General features: G+C 46.3%; 1 protein-coding gene and 1 non-coding gene across 11 annotated transcripts in view; both read left to right on the top strand.

The window, feature by feature from the left end:
• The window catches only part of LOC126525087 (cholesterol transporter ABCA5-like), a 201,818-nt gene that overhangs the window by 138,633 nt on the left and 40,130 nt on the right, over positions 1-23,055 (top strand). For 9 of the 10 annotated variants that reach the window (XM_072287327.1, XM_055067517.2, XM_072287325.1 and 6 more), the window contains 6 exons: positions 10,054-10,152; positions 11,650-11,922; positions 13,356-13,491; positions 14,189-14,307; positions 15,278-15,980; positions 21,861-22,023. In XM_072287327.1, coding sequence (XP_072143428.1) covers positions 10,054-10,152; positions 11,650-11,922; positions 13,356-13,491; positions 14,189-14,307; positions 15,278-15,980; positions 21,861-22,023 — 1,493 coding nt within the window. Of the gene's footprint in view, positions 1-10,053; positions 10,153-11,649; positions 11,923-13,355; positions 13,492-14,188; positions 14,308-15,277; positions 15,981-21,860; positions 22,024-23,055 lie in introns of those variants that run through there. The other variant, XM_072287331.1, reaches the window with a different exon arrangement.
• Positions 3,723-3,794, top strand: TRNAE-UUC (transfer RNA glutamic acid (anticodon UUC)). Its single transcript has one exon. It is a non-coding gene; the product is annotated as a tRNA-Glu (tRNA).

Below are 23,055 nucleotides of genomic sequence, written 5' to 3'. Positions count from 1 at the left end.
ATGAAAAAAAATGAGACAGGATAGAGCGCTAGCGCTCTGTCCTATTACCTTTCGTCCAGCTGCTGTAGCCTTGCGTGCACCACTGATGTTTGTCTGCGTAGTACACAAAACACGAAGGAAGAGGTGTTTGCTTGAAGCGTTGTTGTGCCCCATATTTCATAACCTCTGCGAGCGTCGAGCATTGTCATTGCCTCGCATGGCACATCGCATTGTGGCATAAGCATTAAACTTGAATTGGATTATGGGGCTGTGCGTGCCAAAACCACAATCGGATTATGAAGCAGGCCGTAGTGGCACACTCCGGATTAATTTTGGCACCATGGTGTTCTTTAATGTGTCCCTAAATCGAAGTGCGCGAGCGCTTTTTTATTTCGGCCCCGTCGAATTGCGGCTGCCTCGGTTAAATCCGCGACCTCGAGCAATGTCATAGCCTCAAAGCTATCGCTGCGGGCACAGAAGTGTTGATTTGACGTGCGACCGCTTCCGTTGTGTCGCCTAGACCCTGCGGTGCGCTTTAAATAATGTGGCTCTGCTTCTGCACACCCTGCATAAGATGTCCGCTAAAAATATATGCATGGTTTTATTTTTCAGAAATAGCAGAAATGCACCGTACCGTATTTTGAACTTAAGTTTATCCAGCGTTTCCTCGCCTTCTTACGTCGCCTTTTCCCCACTGCCCCCCCTCCTTGTATTTGTATGGGAACTGCGAGCGAAGTGTGGCAAGACTGTTATTCCCTCGCTTCGCGACTGCGTCGGTTCTGCCCATTCTCAACCTCCTCTCCTCCCTCATCTCTTCCATTCTATCTAGTTTCTCTCTGAACCGCGGCGTGCTCTGAATTTGTGCGTCGGTAGAAAGGTAAGCGCTTACGGGGGGTCACGGATAATTACCGCCATCAAGAGGCTAATGTGGCTACGACCCGAGAGCTCCAGAAGGCATTGTGCACATACGACGCGATGCGGTCCGAACGAGTTCCTCGCGTCTCTTTTCTTCCACACTCCTTCCATGTCACTGAGCACGTGCTGGTGGGCGAGTTTGATTAAACATGTTTACAGCGAAGGCGCCAAATAAAACGACGGACGAAGGAAGTCGATACGGGACAACAACGTAGGCCACGCCTACGTGGTTACCACGCTACGTGGTTGTCCCATGTCGTCTTCCTTCGTCCCTCGTTTTATTTGGCGCCTTCGTTGTAAACATCCTTCCATGTATATACACGCTCTGGACCACCCCCCGACGCGGTGTGCCAGACAACAGCAGCCATAGCAGCCACAGCAGCCACAGCAGCCACAGCAGCCACAGCAGCCACAGCAGCCACAGCAGCCACAGCAGCCACAGCAGCCACAGCAGCCACAGCAGCCACAGCAGCCACAGCAGCCACAGCAGCTACAGCAGCCACAGCAGCTACAGCAGCTACAGTAGCTACAGCAGCTACAGCAGTGGGAAAGTCGAAGGAAAAAAGCAAAGAAAGTTTCGCTTTAAAAGCGTAGTGCCGCGCAAGACGGGCTCCGCGTCGAGGATGGCGACGATATGACGCCAAAGTATCGCGCATCGTCTGTTCACCGATGACGCCACCGATACCACACATGGGAACAAAGCGCTGCATGAGCGGAGGGCTGTCTGCGGCTACTGCTGCTACATTACGTTTTTATATATTATTATAAAAGACCTTGTATATTACGTTTACTATATCATTATATAAATATATTAAATACATTACGATGGCGATATTAAACTTTACCGTGAAATAGAATCGGAGCAGGATTGTGAATTATTACAGGAATATGTTCATTCTGCTGTGGAGTGGTGTGCTTCCAAAGTTTTGCGCATTGATCCAACTGAGACACTTTTTGTGTCCTTTTATCACAAAATGTGCCCTTTACTATACGAATACTCACTTGACAACACTGCTTTGAAAAGAGCGAGTTGTACGCGCGACTTAGGACTGTTGGTTGACTCTTGGCTAACTTTCGAAGAACATGTTTTAAGCATCGTTAATGCATCCTTCAGGAAGTTAGGCCTCGTATCAAGGATGACTAAAAACGTTTACGAATGTGAACTGCGTTATTCTCTTGTATTCTTCTTTTGTCCGCTCGAAGTTAGAGTTTAGTTCTGTTGTATGGAACTGTATTAATTTCACCAATGTTGCAAAAATCGAATGTGTTCAGCGACGTTTCATTAGTACCCTGTACGATCGATTTCTCTGACGCCATGTATTTTATGCCTACGAGCGCGTACTGCGCATGTTTAATATTAGACCCCTAGAAATAAGGCGGAAATGCCGTGATTACTTATTTTTTGCATATGCTAATTCACAATCACTTCTCCTGTCTGCGGTTACTGTCAGCTGTAACGTTCTGCGTGCCCAGGCCTAACCTGCGTAATCCTAGCATTTTCTGTGTGAATTCCTCTTGCCTTCCAACGCTATAACACTTGTTGTAAAACAACAAGATAACTTGCGTGATTGTCTTGATATATTCAGTTCTACTATTTGCTCATTATATGACTTCTGTCTCTGAATAATTCCATATTTTGTTGCACTTTGTACCACTGGTATTTGAGATATTCTGTTTTGTCTTTCAGTTTTATGTTCGTTGTGTGTAACACAAGTGCACCGATATTAAGGCGTAAAGCTGTTCTTCGGCACTTTAAGAAAAATAAATAAATAAAAATAAAATTATAAAACGCCCTGTATATTACGTTTGTATGTATTATTATAAAAAGCCCTGTATATTACGTTTTTTATATATTATTGTAAAAGGCCCTGTATATTACGTTTTTTATATATTATTATAAAAGGCCCTCTATATTACGCTTTTTATATATTGTTTCGAAAGGCCCTGTGTATTACGTTTTTATATATTATTATAAAAGGCCCTGTATATTGGGTTTCTATATATCGTTACAAAAAGCCCTGTATATTATGATTTTATATATTATTACAAAAGGCCCTGTATATTACCTTTCTTTATATATTATAAAAGGCCCTTTATATTACGTTTCTTATGTGTTACTAAAGACCCTGTAGATTACGTTTCTTTATATATTATTATATAAGCCCCTGTATATCACGTTTTTATATATTATTGTAAAAGGCTCTGTACATTACGTTTCTTTACATGTTATTATAAAATGCCGTGTTTTACGTTTCTGGTAAATAGAATGGTTTATGAGCACCTATGTGCGGCTGCAACGTAAAACAGAAGGGCCATAACTGATCCCAATAAGTGTTTTTCATGGCTCGAAAGCGCCTATAGCTCCACGACTAATACCGCGGCTCCTGAACGCTTTGCAACAGGTAAGCGAACTCTCACGGTTCGCACACAGTGTTCAGGCGGACTGGTAAAGCTGAAAAAAAAAAAAAAAACTATGGGGTTTTACGCGGCAAAACCACTATCTGATTATGAGGCACGCCGTTGTGGCGTTCTCCGGAATAATTTTGACCACCTGGGGTTCTTTAACGTGCACCTAAATCTAATTACAGGGGTGTTTTCGCATTTCGCCCCCCTACATCCGGGCTGGTAAAGTGGCCCTGTGCAAGTCTCGTTGTTTGGCATATGCTCGCCGAGGAAGCAGAAAATCGACTATGGAAGGGGGCGAGGAAAGAGCAGACATCTGCTTGCTTTCTGGTCAAACGCTCTCTGCCGCTTCAGCGATAAATCCGCGATACAAAAGATAAGCGTCCCTCTTCCACATAAACGGCTATTGCAGACGCGGCTTTCGTTCCGGCATGGTCTAGCGGCTAGGATACCTGGCTTTCACCCAGGAGGCCCGGGTTCGATTCCCGGTGTCGGAAGCGTTTCTTTTTTCATTGTTCTTGCATTTTTGGTACGGTGAAAAAGTTGCGAATCTTTTCATTGGTTTGCGCACGTCTCCTCATTTTATTTGTTATTGACTTGATTTGCGAATCATCTGAAAGCAAGTGTGCTGGCTGAATGAACGCTTTTCTAATGTCGGAAAGTTCCACTGTGTTCGGATTTAACGATATGGCGTAAATGCAAGGACGAAGTGCATAAACACGAACAACTGAATCGCTTACTGCGTCGCCGCCATATATCGATCTCGTAAATCGGCTTGCAAGCATCCCGCAGATTTCCATAAGTATGCGCTGAGACCGCCCGCACAACTCGGGGATGGCCTTTCATGTGTTTGAGCGCGCTGGAATCGACGATTTATTTGCTCCGTAAAGAACAGTGCGCCGTATATATTAAGGCCTAGCAGAAATGATGTTTCAGTGTGAATTGTTCTACTCGACGCAGTGTCCACTGTCTTTTGCAGCGGTCACCAGCACGAAAGCGGTTTATTTAATCTACGTTGAAAGCTTCGGTAACATCGCCATTTTGTGCGGCAGTTTGTCCGCACGGCTAAGGGCCGCGATGCTTATTTTTCACTAGGAAGCGGCGATATCTGCGTCGCTGGTGGTTGCAGCTGTACTTTTGGAGCTGATGTGAAAGGTCGGTTACCGTGAAAGAAAAGTGACGTCTTGACAATTAAAAGTTTTGCGGTGGCACACTCGTCCGTGCTGCATAGGTAACAAAAAGTACAATGGAAGTCGTAAACACTGTCCGGTTGTGCATTATAATGATTTTATAGAAACAGTTCCTGTAAATAAAATCGTTCTTGGGCCTATAAAGTGCGCTTTCGATAACATGATCAGCGCCTATACTTAAGAATACCTGTTCAAGTTTTTCCGGGTGGCGGGAGAACGGACAAATAAACATAAGCTTTTAACATTCAACATTGAACATAAAAGACAGTTGCTTTGTGTTTTCACAGACGGTCGTCTCCTTCAGTATTTACCCATTTAATGCTTCTTCTTTGCAACGGGTATCGGAACATAATAATCTCGGCCACCTTTTCACTACCAACTTGTCCCGTTTCAATCACGTTCGCCTAGCTTGTAACAAAGCCGCGGGAAAGCTCGGATATTTATAGGTCACTTGTTATGAACAGATCGAATGGAAACAAGCGCGAAACTTACAAATATCCCGCAGGGCCGATTGTTGAGTGGGATGCCGACGTGGGAAAACCCTACACTACTTGGCAGAGTGAAATTCATCCTCAAATACCATTCCGTTCACCTATACAGATGCTACTTTTCGCCATCTCATTTCTGATCTAAACGCCGCTTGGTCTTACTTTTCTTTCTAAACAACCCAACACTCAGTCCCTGAAACTACTGCACTTTATTCAACTGATCCAGATACGCCTTCCCGAAGGATTATATGCTCGACACGTTCTAAACCGTTGTCCACCAGAAGCTGTCACGAGCTAAATATATCTGTCTTTCATTCTCGGGCCTGTTACTTTTATACGTACAGTGCTCAGGCGATTCAAACGGGACACTCGAAGCGCATAAGGTAGAAAGGATGGATGGATGTTAAGAGCGTCCCTTTTGGAAAGGGACGGTGATTTGCGCCACCAATTATTCTATTGCCTAATCTCCTACCTAGGTTAAAAAAGAAATGAAATACAAGGGAAAAAAAAACCCACGATGAATTCTCATAGCCAATGTTTCTGACCTCCTGTTGTGAACTTTGCTTTTGTACGTCTCTGTTTTTTGTCTTTCCCTACTTCCACCAATCTTTCAATCGCCTATTACTAATCTCTACTGCGGAAATGTTTACTTTCCCCCTGCTCTCGCTGAACCCAAAAGCTTCAAGGAGGCCAGTGATTCCTAAATCGACCGCTGGGCAGATATCTTCACATTCTAATAAAACATTCTCTATTGTTTCCCTAGCTTTACCGCAGCAAGCACATGCTTCTTCTTCCTTTATATATCTAGCTTTATAGGTACGTGTTCTAAGGCATCCCGATCTCGCTTCGAAAAGTAATGAGCTTTCCTTTGAGTTATCATAAATTGTTTCTTTCCTGATTTCGTTTTTTCCTCTGAAGCAGTTACTCGGGGCAGGTTTCTTTTCCATTGCCGCCACCCATGAGATTATTTCAGCCTCTCTGACTCTCCGATTGACCTTCTTTGTTGCTGTGTTGCCCACCCTAAAGGCCGCATACTTGCTGGTAAGCTTCCTAGTTCTTTTCCTCCACTGTGAATCAATGTTTTTCCTGTACAGATACCTGAACACTCTCCCAGCCCATTTACTTTCTTCCATATTCCTCAGTCGTTCTTCATACTCAATTGTATTGTGAGCTTCCCTCACTTCAAAACTAGTCCAGCCCATATCACCCCGCACAGCTTCATTTGTAGTCTTCGCGCGAGCGCCCAATGCGAGGCGTTCCACTGACCTTTGGTTGCATTCGAGTCCCGATTGTACCCCTGACTTCAAGCAAACAACCGCATTTCCAAATGTAAGTCCTGGAACCATTACACCTTTCCACATATCCCCGGAGCACCTCGTACCTATTCTATCCCCATAGCGCTCTGTTTCATTATGGCCGCATTTCTCTTCCCCTTTAATGTTCTTGTTTTTTCCTGTGTTTACGTATTTCTATTGCCTTCGTTTATCCACATCATCATCATCATCATCATCATCATCATCATCATCATCATCATCCTTGCTACGCCCACTGCAGGGCAAAGGCCTCTCCCATACTTCTCCAACTACCCCGGTCATGTACTAATTGTAGCCATGTCGTCCCTGCAAACTTCTTAATCTCATCCGCCCACCTAACCTTCTGCCTCCCCCTGCTACGCTTCCCGTCCCTTGGAATACAGTCCGTAACCCTTAATGACCATCGGTTATCTTCCCTCCTCATTACATGTCCTGCCCACGCCCATTTCTTTTTCTTGATTCCAACTAAGATGTCATTAACTCGAGTTTGTTCCCTCACCCAATCTGCTCTTTTCTTATCCCTTAACGTTACACCTATCATTCTTCTTTCCATAGCTCGTTGCGTCGTCCTCAACTTAAGTAGAACCCTTTTCGTAAGCCTCCAGGTTTCTGCCCCGTGCGTGAGTACTGGTAAGACACAGCTGTTATACACTTTTCTCTTGAGGGACAATGGCAACCTGCTGTTCATGATCTGAGAATGCCTGCCAAACGCACCCCAGCCCATTCTTATTCTTCTGATTATTTCAATCTCATGATCCGGATCCGCGGTCACTACCTGCCCTAAGTAGATGTATTCCCTTACCACTTCCAGTGCCTCGCTACCTATCGTAAACTGCTGTTCTCTTCCGAGACTGTTAAACATTACTTTAGTTTTCTGCAGATTAATTTTTAGACCCACTCTCCTACTTTGCCTCTCCCGGTCAGTGAGCATGCATTGCAATTAGTCCCCTGAGCTACTAAGCAAGGCAATATCATCAGCGAATCGCAAGTTACTAAGGTATTCTCCATTAACTCTTATCCCCAATTCTTCCCAATCCAGGTTTCTGAATACCTCCTGTAAACACGCTGTGAATAGCATTGGAGAGATCGTATCGCCCTGCCTGACGCCTTTCTTTATTGGGATTTTGTTGCTTTCTTTATGGAGGACTACGGTGGCTGTGGAGCCGCTATAGATATCTTTCAGTATTTTTACATACGGCTCGTCTACACCCTGATTCTGTAATGCCTCCATGACTGCTGAGGTTTCGACAGAATCAAACGCTTTCTCGTAATCAATGAAAGCTATATATAAGGGTTGGTTATATTCCGCACATTTCTCTATCACCTGATTGATAGTGTGAATATGGTCTATTGTTGAGTAGCCTTTACGGAATCCTGCCTGATCCTTTGCTTGGCAGAAGTCTAAGATGTTCGTGTTTATCCATATACTAAGGTATTTATATTCTTTTACCCGAGGTAATTCCTGTACCTGTATTGCCACTGCTTTTTCACTGTTTTCATTGAATACCATAACACTTCATTTTTTAACGCTAAATTTCAGACCTAACTTTTCACTTTCCTGTCCACAGATATTAGCCAGACGTTGCATGTTCATTTGCTTGTTAGCTAGCAATAGAATCTCGTCCGCATAAAACAAACCTGGAAGCTGCTCTTCTACTACTGTACCCGCCTGTTTGTATGAGAGATTAAACCCGACATTACTTTCCTCTAGCGCCCTTTCCATCCTCACCGTGTACATCATAAACAGCAGAGGGGATAAAGGGCACTCCTGCCTCAGCCCCTTCTTGATATCAACTTTCTCCTCGCTCCTCGTCTCTTCCCATTCAACGCAAACGGTGTTCTCTAGGTAACTCTCACTCAAAAGTTGTAGACAATCGTCGCCTAAGCGTTCTCCTTCCGGAATATCCCACAAGATGTTGCGGTCTACGTAGTCATACACTCCTGTAATGTCTAAAAAGGCCACATATAACGGTCTGCTTTCTACTCTTGATATTTCAGTACACTGAGTAAAGACAAATAAGTTGTCATCCACAAGCCTACCTTTTCTGAAGCATTCTGAAATTATCCCCAAATGCCATTAGTCTCTGTCCATACTTGCAGCTTTAACGTAATGACCTGCATTGCTAACCTGTATATTACCGCCGTAATGGTCAACGGTCTATAGGAGTGAATTCTATCTATCTCCTCCTTACCTTTATATATTCATTCTACTTTGTATTCTTCTATCTTTTAGACTTTTTTCCACTGCTTTCAACAGAGCTTCCTTGCTTTTTGGTCCTAGTTCATTAATCAGCCTAACGGGAACCTCGTCTAGCCCTGTGGCTGTGCGCTTAGGAATTTTCTCTTCGGCTTTCTTCCAGTTTAAATTTGTCAGCACCAGCTCCTATTCCATCTGGTTCTCTTTCATGCTCTTTTTTTTATTCAAATACAACCTCATCATTGCGTTGGAAAGATTCGGTTGTTATTTTTCGGATGTAATTTAATGCCGCGTCCCCTTCTAGTTTGGTTCCATCTTCGTCTAGGATACCTGCCTAATAATTTTATGTGGTTGCAAAATATTCCAGTTGCGGCCTCCTTTTTCTCACGTAATTCTGTCAACCAACGTTCACTTTCACCTTTTTATCTTCGCTTTAACCAATATTTGAAGGACAGATGTTTCCTCCCGGTATATTTCCCATTTTCTGGCTACTTCATCTTGCGTCAACTGCGCTTTTTGTTGCCTGCCCGCGCATGGCTGCCAGCTCCCACTGGTGAGCGCTAAATGTAGCGAAGTTCAGTTACATTGCGCCACGAAGGCGCTCGATTTCTTCGAGCACCAAATTGCGTCAGCTCAGTGTCTCCTTAGTCCAACAGGAGGCGCTAATAGCACCGACAGCCTAGAGTTACTGTATATGCTACCAAACGTAGCTAGCTACCTTTTGGTAGCATATACAGTAACTCTACGACAGCCAGGCGCTCGCTCCGAGTGCCGGCGCTTGAATCTGAGCGCCGCATGTTTCGCGTGAAAGTTATAACTCGGGAATCCAACACCTGGCAACACCTGGTCATACGGGCGCAAAACGGCTTGCAAGTTCTCTGAATGTTCTTTTTTTTTTTGCCTTGAAAATAATTTGTATATTTATATGCTTATTTGCTATTAGACATGTTTCTTTTATTTTACGTCGTTCCCACATCCTGCGATAACGCTGCTACAGGGATGTAGTATTTGAAAAATAAAATGGAATAAACGTGCACACCATCGCGAGGGGCATTGAAAAAACCTGGCGCTATCGGACTTGACGGAAACCCCCTCTTTTTATCGTTTCTGCGAAATTAATTGTTCAGTTATTTTTAGTCAGTTATGTTTTGTTTAACAGCCTTAAAATTGTTGTTGATTTTCTTTTTGTACAGTTCCGCTCTCAAGTGTTCTACGTTCGCGACTTCAGCGAAGTTCTCGACATAACAAAAGAATTCTCTTGTGCATTGCTACATTGCTAAATTGCCTTATACTGAGGCCACTTTGACGAAGAAGCGTGCCAGACAAACGCGGTGCCACTTACAACTGGCGTAAGTCCCGTCAGTAACGCTATTTAGCAAGTTAAAATGAATTACCAAAGCACCCAAGTTCACACGCTATTAATTTTCTGGTTCCCTTCCACTTCGTTATAACGATGTTTCACTGTATCCGAATGCTATCGTTGATAAGTGTCGACGGGACTCTTGTCATATGCGCCCGTGGCGTTTACGCGTCGCCCCCACGTGCCTTTTTTTTTTTTTTTCCTGCAGATGGCGGTGCCACGACGTAACATGTTCTGGACTCAGCTCATGGCCCTGATATGGCGAAACTACTTACTCAAGAAGACGGAGAAGGCCAAGACCTTCTGGGTGAGCGAACTTGGACTGCTTGACGATAAGCCTCCGATTTTCGTTTTTATTTTTTTTTTAAAGTCTTTCAGCAAAGCTTTCCGAAATTGCGTTTGGGCATTCCACCTGTGAGAAATCCGCTCTTGTTGATGTCACCACTCTGGTGCTAATATCACGAAGCATTTCGTTCATAAGCGCTCTTCGCGAACGGCCAACCACCTTCGCTAATATTATGTCCGACATCAGGATTGGCTGGAATTCTTTCTCTGACGAACAATTATTTTTTTTGCGTAAAATATTTTTTTAAAATTCCGGCCCGGTTTTTTACAGGTGCCCTTGTGCAAGTGCGGCACAAGATACACAGTACAAAAACTTTCGTCGCCGCTGGATCAGTAATTTTTGTTCACGAATTAGCCGCCTGAATTGACGCCCTAATTTTCGACTCTAGCTTTCGCAAATTAATTAGATATTACATTTAAAGTTCTCATAAGTACTTTTTAGAAATATTAATGAGCAGATGGTAATAACAAGGTACTGATTTGGGTGGCTTGGAATTTATTAATCCATGGCAGACTTTCAGCCCTGAATTGTACAGAAATCACAGGAACAAAAAGATAGACAAAGCGCCTGCGTTCCATAATTGTTTTTCCAGAAACATATGCATATATATTTCCACATTCATTCAAATAGTCCGCGCGCGCACACACACACACACACACACACACACACACACACACACACACACACACACACACACACACACACACACACACACACACACACACACGTATATAATACCTTACAGGCCCTATAGGGGCATTGTGTAAGGGGGGTTACACAATCAAGGCAAAAAAAAAAAGAGTAAGCAGCCTTCTGAAGTCTAGTACAAAAGATACGCCTCAATGCAGGGCTCAACATTACTACAGAGATCAAAACATGAAAAAGGAATAATCTGAAGTAATAAAATGCCACAAAGGCAATATATATATATATATATATATATAGTGTACGTCGCTCGGGGAGCCAGGTGTTTCTAGCCACACCGCCATCATTGGCACTCACCTAATAGTGCAGCATTTGTTGTTTTAAGAAAAAACTAGTAATTATAATGTGCAATGTAATGACAGAAGATCGCTAACGTTGTGAATCCACTAGCATGCCAACATTCGTTTTATAAAACGGCCCCTCATTATTCGAAGACTCTTCGAAAAGTACTTGTGTTCGATTCAATTGGTATTTTCTTGTATCCGTATCGGTCTCGTAAATTACTATTCGCACCCTCGTGCTCGTGATACCGGAGCAAAAGTCGAACTCGTTGCCTGGGGAGTTTCGCGCGAAGGAAGAGATTTCCGCGTGGTTGGCCCGTCTAAATGTCGTCACGCTATATCCCCAACCACACAGCGCAAACGCGCAAGCCTAAACAAAACAGTCTTTTTTGGGGCATTTTTTTTTGTTCTTCGGTCGGAGTCAGGCTCGCCACCTTCGCTCTTCTTCACGGTGTTCCCCCCCCCCGCGCAGGAGGTGGTGATGCCGCTGCTCATGGTGGCCTCCCTGATGAGCATCCGGAGCGGGCTCAAACCCAGCTCCAAGCCCGCGCACTACACTCCCGTGGGCCACGTGCGGCTGGTGACGCCGTCGCACCTCGCCCAGCTCACCACCGAGATCATGGCGGCGCCGTCGACGCCGCAGACTAGGCAATTCATGCGCGACGTCGTCAACTTCCTCAACGCCAACACGTACACCGTCGGGTTCAACTTCTCCATGTACAACTCCTCCAAGGACATGGAAGCGGTACGTGTTTGGAGATCGAGTACGGAGATTCATTTCCCTTGCGGTGCAATCCGACTGGTGGCTTTCGATCGCTGTGCATAGCACTCTTGTCGTCTGCTCGCGCTGCTACTCTGTTACCCCGAGTCACCAACTAGCCCTGACCAACGCTTTGCTCAGTGACGCGCGGGCGGCACGTTTACATTCTCCCGGTTCAATCAGAGTGCCGCGCTTCAGCTGGGAGCGGCGTACTGACCTTTCGCGTTGGCACCGGGACCGTGATCTGACAGGATTGCTGTCACGTGACTGCTCCGATTGCACGAGAACATCTGAACGTCAAGCCGAAGTAGGCCTTCTCTGACTCCGGTCGGTAGAGGTCTCCGCATCACTGCTGCGAATCGAGTCGGAATGCTGTAGGAGCCTGTCGAGTACAGCACCGTCTGTGTACCCTTCCGCCCGCAAACACGCGCACCCGCACGTGACATTTAGGCATGGCAATTGCAAAAGCAGATTCTATGAAGTCGGCTACTACTAAACATGCATATGTCTACCCATGGGCTGAATTTAAGAAAGACGCTTCGTTCGTAAGTGCCACTTGGCGCTGGCCGTAAACGCCTTCGCGAGTAATACGTCCGACATCACCATTAGATCGCGTTTGCTCCCACGAACAGATTTAATGGATGAACTTATTTGTGGATGCGAGTCCCCGCCCTTTGCATCAGTTTTGAGAAATGTGAAATTACGGATTAAAATCAGCTTTTTTTTTTTGCAGTTTCAATTAAAATATTTTGTGATGTATTTTTTGCGCAGTCCGCAAACATATGTTGACTAGAACGGCAGTGCACTTAGCTAGAGATTTAACGTGTTGCAAGGGACTGAGTTTAATGAGACGGAGTTTCGGGAACGGGGTTACGCTTCGAGTACAATTCTGTCAACGTCTTCCGGTTCATTGGTCCGAAATGTAAATAGCGAAGCTTTGTTAGTAACGGGTCGTATCAACGAGTATCGCGCTCTGCTGATGTCAGCCACTGGCATGAAGCTTTGAAAAAATTAATACTTTAAGTCGAGCACCCGTTTTTCCTTATCAGAAACGTTGCTTAAACACCTGGTCGATCAGTTGTCTAATTGAAGTGGAGAAAGTCACTAAAGAAGAATGCATCCATAGTTGGGATCTATTTCCAGAATTATTGTGTAACTGCCACACTCTTCTGTTGTCTGTCTGTCTATGTATGTATGTATGTATGTATGTATGTATGTATGTATGTATGTATGTATGTATGTATGTATGTATGTATGTATGTATGTATGTATGTATGTATGTATGTATGTATGTATGTATGTATGTATGTATGTATGTGTCTGCCTGTCTGTGTTTGTCTGTCTGTCTGCCTGCCTGTCTGCCGGTTTCCCTTCACCCTCCTGCCTCATGTCTGCGCCGGCTTCCGATACGCACACAGGCATTCCGGCAAAACTCGACGCGGTCCTTAGTGGGCGTGGTCTTCGAAGGCGATGACCTAACCAAAAACGGCTCCTACCAGCTGCGTTTTCCCCTTCGGCACCTGCCCTCGCCTGAACTGAAGAACGTCGGCATAGGTAAGAATACGAAGGCTTCGTGCGGCTCGGTTTCCACGCGTGGAATTCGGTTCAGCAAAGCTATAGCGTGTTGTGAAAGTTGGAGCGCTTTGAATCGGCGGCCCGTATACGTAAAACTAATGTGCCGTTGTCTGTACATCTTAGGTAATGGGCACGGTGTTCCCATTTGCCTGCGCCTATGCGACCCATGCTTTTGAATTGCTCTAACCTGAATACGGCCCCTGTCCCTCAGAATATTTACAGGCTCGACCAGTATAAGGAGGAGAGCGAGTAAAAGACGCTATGTGGTGTAGCAGTCCTTTAGGGGCCCCCGTATGTCTGTGTGCCCCATCTCTGTTTTCTTTATTCTGTTTCGAAACTATACACTGCCTTCTGTTTCTTCCAATCTACGCATGACTCGTCTGATCGAGAAGTGTTGTCTAACCGTGCTTCCATTTCCAAGTGCCGCGTATTGTACACTTGAGCATTTGCCCTGCTATATTACAAAGCAGTCCTATCCGTAGTCACTACAATTGGCTCTGCTACTATCGTTTAGAAAGCAGACTATAGTCCTCGAAAGAGCGGCGAAAATTTGATGTAAGTGGGTTCGTCTTAGCGGGAGCCCAATTCTTATTCGCATCTTCAGAGTTCAAGGATCAATGTCGCCCTTGTGAAATGTCTGGGTTTTCCTTTTTCTTTTCTTCCTCCCCAATGGCAGAGATGTGCCGGATAAAACACTTCGTGCACTCGTCTGACACGACGCTGTGCCCTGCCGGGGCCTACTACTCGAGCGGATTCAGCGTTCTGCAGGCGGCCGTCGACTACACATTCATCAAGGTGAGTAGAGTACACGAACGAATACGCTTGGCAACGTGTCGATGCGATGCGAGCACAGCATCTGTTATTGCGAATAGCTTTCTCGACGTTGTCAGGCCAGTCTTCTTTCTTTTTTGGCTAGCTATCTATCTTTCCTCGTGGGCGGATCCCAGACATAGAGCAGTTTCAAAATGAGGGCGCGTTCCAAAGTTAGCTCAGCCTGAAAATGTGGGCCTAATCTCGTTCACGGCACTCTTCAATGAAAAAAAAAAAAAAGCCTTGAAATTTCTCAGAATTCATTTCCGTCTTAGAAGAATGCTACTCTCATACTTGAAGAATCGTCCTCGATGAGTTTAGCCCGAATTTTTCTAGTGGACCTTTTTTCGTCTACTTATGGAAGGTCTGCGTCTGCTCATGAGTAAAACATTCAACAGCGTAGACGTACGCGTTGTGTCCCGAAAGTTTTTATTGATTGATTGATTGATTGATTGATTGATTGATTGATTGATTGATTGATTGATTGATTGATTGATTGATTGATTGATTGATTGATTGATTGATTGATTGATTGATTGATTTTAACATCTCCGAACTGGTACCTGCTCTGGGAGAGACGTCGTAGAGGAGGATGCCGAATTAACGCTGATCGGTTCTGTCTTACTTTAACATGCGCCTTCGCGCACGGCGCCTTCTGTAACGAAGGTGTATCGTATGCGAAAACATGGTCCAGTTGATATGTGCTTCCCTTTGAGAACCTTAAGAGAAAGATGGCTCACCGTCGACATCGACTATTGCGGCCAACCACGCAGCACCTCGAATATCTCCCATTTCGAAAACTCCAGACACTGGAGCCCTCCCAAATGAAAAAAAAAAAAGGTTCACGCTTAATATTTCCGCAAGTTCGCCACCCCGACGTAGCACGTGCCAGAACTCGGTAGGTGGCACGACCAAGCTCCCTCACTTGACGGCAGTCTTCCCCGTCCTTTGCCAGCTGTGGACCAGCAATGACGTGCGGCTGCCCGAAGTGGTGGTGCGGCTGCTGCCCAAGCCGGCCTACGTGGACCCCGGCACCACGTGGCGCACCCTGGTGCCGCTCTACCTGACGCTGGCCTTCTCGCCCTTCGTGTCCGTGCTGTGCGTCAACATCGTGCTCGAGAAGGAGCGCAAGATCAAGGAGGGCATGCTCATGATGGGCATGATGCCGTCCGCCTACTGGACCGCCTGGGCCCTGGTCGAGGCCGTCGTGGTGGCCAACGTGGCGGCCATCATGACCCTCATGGTGTACGTGCTGCACATCCTGCCCAACACGGACATCTCCATTGTGTTCGTGCTGTCGCTGCTCTACGGACTGACCATCGTCATGTTCAGCTTCATGGCGACGCCCTTCTTCAACAAGTCCAAGGTGGCCGGCTCCGTGGTGGGCCTGCTGATGCTCGTCTTCAGCTTCTTGTACATGCTCGCCGTGTTCCTCAAGAACCGCGTGCCCACGTGGGTCTTCTACACGGTGTCGCTGCTGTCGCCCGCCGCCTTCACGCTGGGCGCGGAGAAGGTGAGCCAGATGGACGTCAGGGGCGGCATGCACTGGAGCGACCTGTTCGAGGACAACTTCTCCGTCGGCAGCGCCATTATCATGCTCAGCGTGGACGTGTTCCTGTACGGATTCCTCGCCTACTACTTCGACGCCATCGTGCCAGGTGAGACCCGTGCTTGATGATTGCAAGGAGGTTCTTTGTTCAAACTGGAGAGATCCGTGAGCGACACGCGTCCGTTCTATTCATCATTCACAGCACAGACGAAGCAGCAGGGGCTTTCGTGCGAGAAGCGAGCGCGTTAAGAACCAGCGGGTTCGTATCAGCTAAATTCGAACAATAAAGTGCGGCTGTAGCATCGCGCGCAACACGACCACGCACAAGGATCACTATCGTCTGAGCGTTGTTGTAACAGATGGTTCGTGCATATTAGCAACAGAAACAGCGAACCCTGTAGAGGGTGCAATACTGCGCGCAGGACCTTTCTGCGGAAAAGTCACCTTTACAGTTCGAAGTACAGTACAGGGTTCGAAATATTTTGCGATTGGCACCCCACAGTGTCTGAGGTAGACTACAAGACCTTCTCAAATCCATCGCAGTTCTGTTAAGGTGCCTAACCGATATGCGCAGAACTCTCGAAGCTGTCATATTAAGCCATTGTATTTCAACACTTCTTGTGATCATGTGGCTGCACACATTTTTTTTTCCGTCTGTTTCGCCTGACTGATCTGTATTTACTTCTCTTCCACGTTTTTTCCTTGCACCAGTTAGATTTTAACGTCAGTTCTATTGCACTTCGTTTATTCTGCACTTGCACTAATACGTTTTGCTTTGCTTCGACCGCACGGACTTCCCTTCTACGATTACGATGCATCTCTTATTCGACACCCCAACGGCGTCCCGTAAGGCATTCCCAAAGAAAAATAAAATATACATACTTTGGGCATAAAAAGCACAAACAGTGGACATAGTCGCAACTACATGCCACTGTTTGCATGCGAAAGGTGCGAAAAAAAAAGCGGCTCTGATTTCATTCGGGATAATTTGAAGCGCGTATTACCTGTGACCAGGGGCGTAGCCAGGGGGGGGGCTTATGGGGCTTCAGCCCCCCCCCCCCGAAATTTTTTCGTGCTGTCATGCGCCGCTGACCAAAACAACTCCCGGCGCCGGAAATCAAGCTCGATTTTGTCTAGAATGTCCTTAATTCACGCTCAAAAAGACATTTTGGCGCAAACTTTGCGAAATCGGGCTGGATTTCGCGGAAACGCCCATGCATTGGGAGTCACATATCGTAACGCAAGGAGCCCCACCCAGCACAAAATTTCAAGAGCGTTTTGATGGCGAGCGGGCTTGTCTCGGCATCTCGCGGAGGCCGCGGAATCTGCGGAGCGCTTGGATTTCAATTCTGAAACTTTGTGGGTATAAAGTTCTCATAACATTTTGATGCGAAAGGTGCATTGACATTTCCAAAGTCGTGCTTTCGATTTTCAATTCCGGAACTTTGTGGGTTTAATGCTGTTGTAAACAGTTGAGGCCAAAGGTGCATCGACTTTCCTAAAGTCGTACATCGGGCCATACAACGAGACAACCCAAATCAACATACTATCAGACAAGTTGACAAAGCACTCAGCGAGGTCCGATGAGACAAAGCGTTGTGGTGGTTCATTTGTGCCGTCAGGTCACAGAAGAGTATGAACATTTCTTTTTCACCTGCGCCAAAGCATCCATGTCAAGACAATAAAGCCACCATTGTAACTAAGTTCTTATTTATTTTTCTACCTAGAATTTTTTTCGCGAGGATACATTGAGCCTCTTCTTTATTTATTTATTTATTTATTTATTTATTTATTTATTTATTTATTTATTTGTTTGTTCTCGCAACCCGCGGGCTGCCGATCCAGCCAGAGCGCATGCGTTTTCTCTGGACGACTGCATTTTCGCCTGGCAGAGTTTTGGACGCTTTCTGGCTAGCAGACGAGAAAAAGAAACAATGCACAGTCGCTCGCCGCTAGCACTGCGGGGACTCGACGGATTGCAACGCGTTCGCTTGAGCGCAACCTCTCCGGAAAATTTTGTCTCGCCGGTGTAGGATACCGAGCAGTATGCGTATGGTTTTCTGTGGACCAAGCGTCACACGTTTTCTTCGATATTCCTTCGGTAGCCACACTAGGTGCCCAAAGTAGGCATTAGATTGTATCCAACATGCTTTCCTTTGCGTTATTCTATTTCGCCGCCCCCGCCCCACAAAAGAAAAAAAGAAGACATTGTTGCGGCGCAGCGAATTGTCGCATGATGAAAGTTCGATTTTGTTACTTCTTTTGCGGAAAGTAATGGGCCACGGGACGCTTCAGTTGCCGGATACTATTATATTATTGCAATAGCAGCTATACGAAGACTCCAGGCACATTCCTGCCGTTGCCCTCATGTTCCGTATAAATAAAGGCCAAGGGCGATAACATCGTGACCGCGCGCCGCATGCTCTATGTGCGTGTGAAAGCGTGGGGGGGGGGGGTGAGCCGACGATGGTGGCTCAGTCTTGTGTGCGCAAGGGAGAAAAGCGGGGAGGAAGCGCGCCGCCTTCCGTCGCACGCGATACATTTTGGGAGTGGAGGGAGGGGGGGGTGCTGTGATCTGTGAATCTGTGGTTGCGCAACCTGTTTATTTGCCTTGTTTTACGTATTATATATAGTGACTTTTTCTTAAGTACGTAGATTTATTGGAGACTTATAGGTATATTTAAACATCTTGTGGCGAGATTTTGTGTATATGCGCAGTGCACTTTGTTTCCAGTGACAATTTTTTGCCCTGTATCAAGCTGTATCTTCACATTTGTATATTCCTTTGTATCTTCGCATTTCTAATGTACGAAGGCGAGTCAAATGAAAGTGAGACAACCCGCCCCGCGCAAGAATGTTTCGGTTCATTATTTTCGAGGCATGCGCGTAGCACATACGCATCTCATTTACAAGTGACATGCAGAGGTGAGGTTAAATGTTCTTTAATGCTCTCATACACTGGGTTGAACATGGTTGCGTGACATAATGGACACTCCAAAAGTTGAACAGCTTGGTGTCGTGAGGTTTTTGACAAATGAAGATGTTTCCCAAAAAGAAATTATTCGCTGTATGGCGGCCGTATGCATTCAACATTGCGTTTCATTGGCCACTGTGAAGCGTTGTAGCAAACTGTTCAAAGAAGGACATGAAAGTTACAAAGACGATCCATGGCCGGGCCAAAGCCACCGTGCAATCACCCCCAACACAATTGAAAAGGCCGTGGTTGCTCAGTGGCTATGGTGTTGGGCTGCTGAGCACGAGGTCGCGGGATCGAATGCCGGTCACGGCGGCTGCATTTCGATGGAGGCGAAATGCGAAAGCACCCGTGTACTTAGATTTAAGTGCACGTCAAAGAACCCCAGATGAGGGTGACGACTTTTTGTCTGCAATTGTGACCGGGGATGGCTCATGGTGCCGCTACTAGTAGCCTGAAACACTACGGCAAAGCTTACAGTGGAAACATTTGAATTCACCACTCCCAAAGAAAACAAATGCCGTCATTTCTGCCGGAAAAGTGTTGACTTCTTTTTAGATCGTTAGGGGCCATTATTGATCGAATTTCCTAAACCTGGAGAGACTCTAAATCGTTTCAGATATTGTGAAAGGTCGGATCGGCTGCGTGTCGCAATCAAGAACAAACGACGTGGAAAATTGAGCATTGGGAACATCTTGCTTCACGACATTGCCCGTTCCCACATCGCTGATGTGGTTAATACAAAACTGGCAAAGTTCAAGTGGGAAACGCTGCAACATCCCTTTATGCAGCCCAGACCTGTTGCCTTGCGTCTTCTACATTTGGTAAAATTTGAAAAAACTGCTCAAGGGAACCAGATTCGTGTCGGAAGATGACGTGTAGTCATTTACAGATTTTTGAGGCAGCAACCCAAGGAGTTTTATGAGACGGGAATTACGCGACTCGTTAGTAGGACAAGTGTCTAAACACTCATGGTGACTACTTTTAAATAAAATACCCCGTTTGTCATATATTCGCATTGGCTCACTTTCATTTGACTCGCCCTCGTATATTTTGCAGAACTCCTGCTTTTTATATGGGCTCTCTGTTGCGACTATAATTTCGGAGCAATTACTCACAGTACACGACTGGTGACAGCTGCTCCTGCGCAATACATTCTAACAAAGGACAGCGTCATTGAGATATTCGCCGGGTCGTTGCATATGTACGAAAATGTAAACAAGGTTGTGGACTCACAGATGATATATATATATATATATATATATATATATATATATATATATATATATATATATACATATATCCTTCGACTAATTCTATAAGGAGGAGGCCGAGCTGCAAAGTGAGCCCCCCACGAACGAAATTTCTGGCTACGCCACTGCCTGTGACGTATCGCGACGATGTGGAGTCACCGAGGAGCACTGGATTCGATTGATGCTTCACTGAAAAAAAAAAAGATCGCGTATGCGTGCGCTTATATTCATTCCATCCGTCACATAGGCTTATTAATTGCCAAAACAACAGCCGGGAAATTAAGACTCTGCGACTGTGTGGCGTCATCTCGGGGAGGTCGCGGGCGTAAGCTTCGCACAAGCGGTTGGCGACGACGCTGGAATGGCCGCTCATATTCTTCCTCACACACGCAAAATATGACTCGCTAACACTGCGTTTTTTTCGTCCATATTTATTTCGCTTTGCGTGTAACGCTCCATGTCCTCCGAAATTCATCGTCACTTTCGTCATCGACAACTTACCGTATTTTCGCAAATATAACGTGTTTTTTTTTTCTCACGCGCCTCGCGTGATATTCAGGTTCGCGACACAAATATACCGTGTTTTCCTTTGTTCTCTATTTTTATGCAGCTTAAAAGTGCAGCGAGCTAAAAATATATATATATATATATATACGCACCCCCGCAATCGCTACCACGTAAGGAGCAGTGTAAGGAGCACGTAAGGAGCATCCACACTTATGCATTCGTTCCCGTTTATTTGCGGTATTCACTTCGCGTTATAATCGTAATATACGTATTCTATGTTTTCTTCTTAGTTGCGGAATGTACCCCCTCGCGTTATGTTCGGGTTCGCGTTATTTGCGAGCAAAAACGGTATTTTACGTTCAAAGCAGAGCGAAAGTATCTGCTTTTCATCTCTTGCGTCAACCAGCTCCGTGTTACTAAGCTTGCAAATGTTCTAATTTCATCGCACCACTTAATCCTGTGCCGTCTTCAGTTTCCTTCTATTGGCACTCATTTTGTTTCTCTAATAACAGACGGATCGTTATTCACCCTACGCATTGCATAGCCTGCCCAACAGCACATTCATTTAACTACAGAATATCAGCTAATTTCTTTTACTCTTCTTCTATCGCTCATTGTGCGATCCTTAGCTTCTTTACAAGTTTCTTTGTTACGCTCCAAGTTTGGGCCCTGCAATTTTCTACTGCCATTGTTTGCATACCTTCCTTTTCAACCATATAGGTAAATAGGCGTTTATTACTCGATACTCACTGTCATGAGGGCTCCAATACATTTTTATCCGTCTCAAAATGTCCTCCTTACAATACGACTCCCGGTATGGGTACTTGACCTGGATAAACGCGCTGCTGCACAGTTTCAAGGAACTGATTCTCTGTCACGTACTGCCACCTCGCCATGGTAAGAAGCATTACCTAAATGTATCCTCACCGTTTCTGAACGGTACGATGTCATCTTCACGACGCAGGGATTGCCGATACAATCCCAGCTAGTGTTTTCACTTTTTTCTCGCACGTAATCTTTTCAATGTAACATTTGGAACGCCGTTTCAAAACACGAGATGAACTAGCAATGAAGAGATTGCGTCTTCCTGCATGACACCGTTCCGAATCGGGTGTTTTTCTGCTTATCGTACGCAGAATTACGCGGTAGCTGTAGCACCTCCGTAGGGCATTCATTAACGTTTTCCACAGCACCAGGATTCCTCCGCGAACAGGCCACCGCGTTTGAATGCACGGCCCTCGACTATCCTTCGCAGGCGAGTTCGGCCAGCATCGCAGCCCGTGGTTCATCTTCCGCTGGTTGTGCTTTGGCCGAGGCGGCAAGTCGACCGAGCCGGACGACCTGGTCAAGCCGGAGAACACGCCCTGCCCCGACGTTGAGGACCGGCCGGCGGAGCTGCTCGGCAGGGAGGCCATCAAGTGAGCTGACGTTCTTTTTTTATTGCGAAAGCAATACTGCTCGCACTTTCGGCCCATCGGTGGTCGTGGCGCCTCCTTACACAGCTGCGCGTCGCGTGACCGTGTGACGTCACGCCAGACCGAGAGACGGGGCCCCAGCTCGCGGCATCGATGGTGGAGGCGAAGCCTTGCGCGCCGCTGCTTCGGCGCTACCGAGAGAGGGCGCTCGCTGGTGTGACGTCACGCTAGGAGGATAAATGGGGCTACAGCTCGGCTCCTCGCAGTGGTCGGCGCGCTGCCTTGCGCTATGTCGGATGATGTATAGCCATAAGTTTAACAAAGGGCAACCATGTCCACACCATCAGCCGAACCAAGGCGCAGCCAAGGGTATTGCTTTCGCAATCTTCCAGGCTTACCCAAGCTAAGCCTTCAGCCAATTTTTTCTCTCTTCTTTTTTTGGCTGGTGTGGTCTCGCGCCGCGATGCGCGTACACAGTTTGAGAGACAGAGTAGAACTCAAGCGGTGCAATGTGTCCATGTGTGGGAAGGCGAAGCAGCGCAAACAGTAGAGCGGAGCAGAGACGCGAAGGACAACTTGCGGCTCTTGTGGCGGGCTCAGCTGGCGCTAACAGAGAGCTCATTACCTCGTCCACCTGTTACCGCTTACGGAATACCGTGGGCTACCCGAGAGGCATGTGCGGCAGCAACAGCGCTGGTAGTGACGTCTTGCGACGCTCAACTTAACTACAGTGCAGCCAACGCCGCACTACAAAGAGTTGGCAGCGGAACCATCGTTAACGTGCGCTCATTTGATACGAGGACGCTCGCACGACGCAAGATTTTGAGGCGCACTGTAGTTAGACAAAGCGCCACAAGGTGTCGCTGCCAACTTTTCTAGCGTAAAACCCCTTAAACTTCGTAAAGTAGTCCCACGCTTTGAAGAATGCCGCTTCCTCCTCGCGCGCTCTGGCCGAGGCCGCCGCCGCGTGGCTATTGGCCTAATAGAATCACGTGGGTCCTCGCGCCTTGCTTCAGCGCCATTTTTGCACGAGAA

The sequence above is a fragment of the Dermacentor andersoni genome, chromosome 3 (assembly GCF_023375885.2).
Source record: "Dermacentor andersoni chromosome 3, qqDerAnde1_hic_scaffold, whole genome shotgun sequence".
NCBI lineage: Eukaryota > Metazoa > Arthropoda > Arachnida > Ixodida > Ixodidae > Dermacentor > Dermacentor andersoni.
The sequence above is the reverse complement of the archived record's forward strand: the minus strand, read 5'-3'. Positions and strand labels throughout refer to the sequence as shown.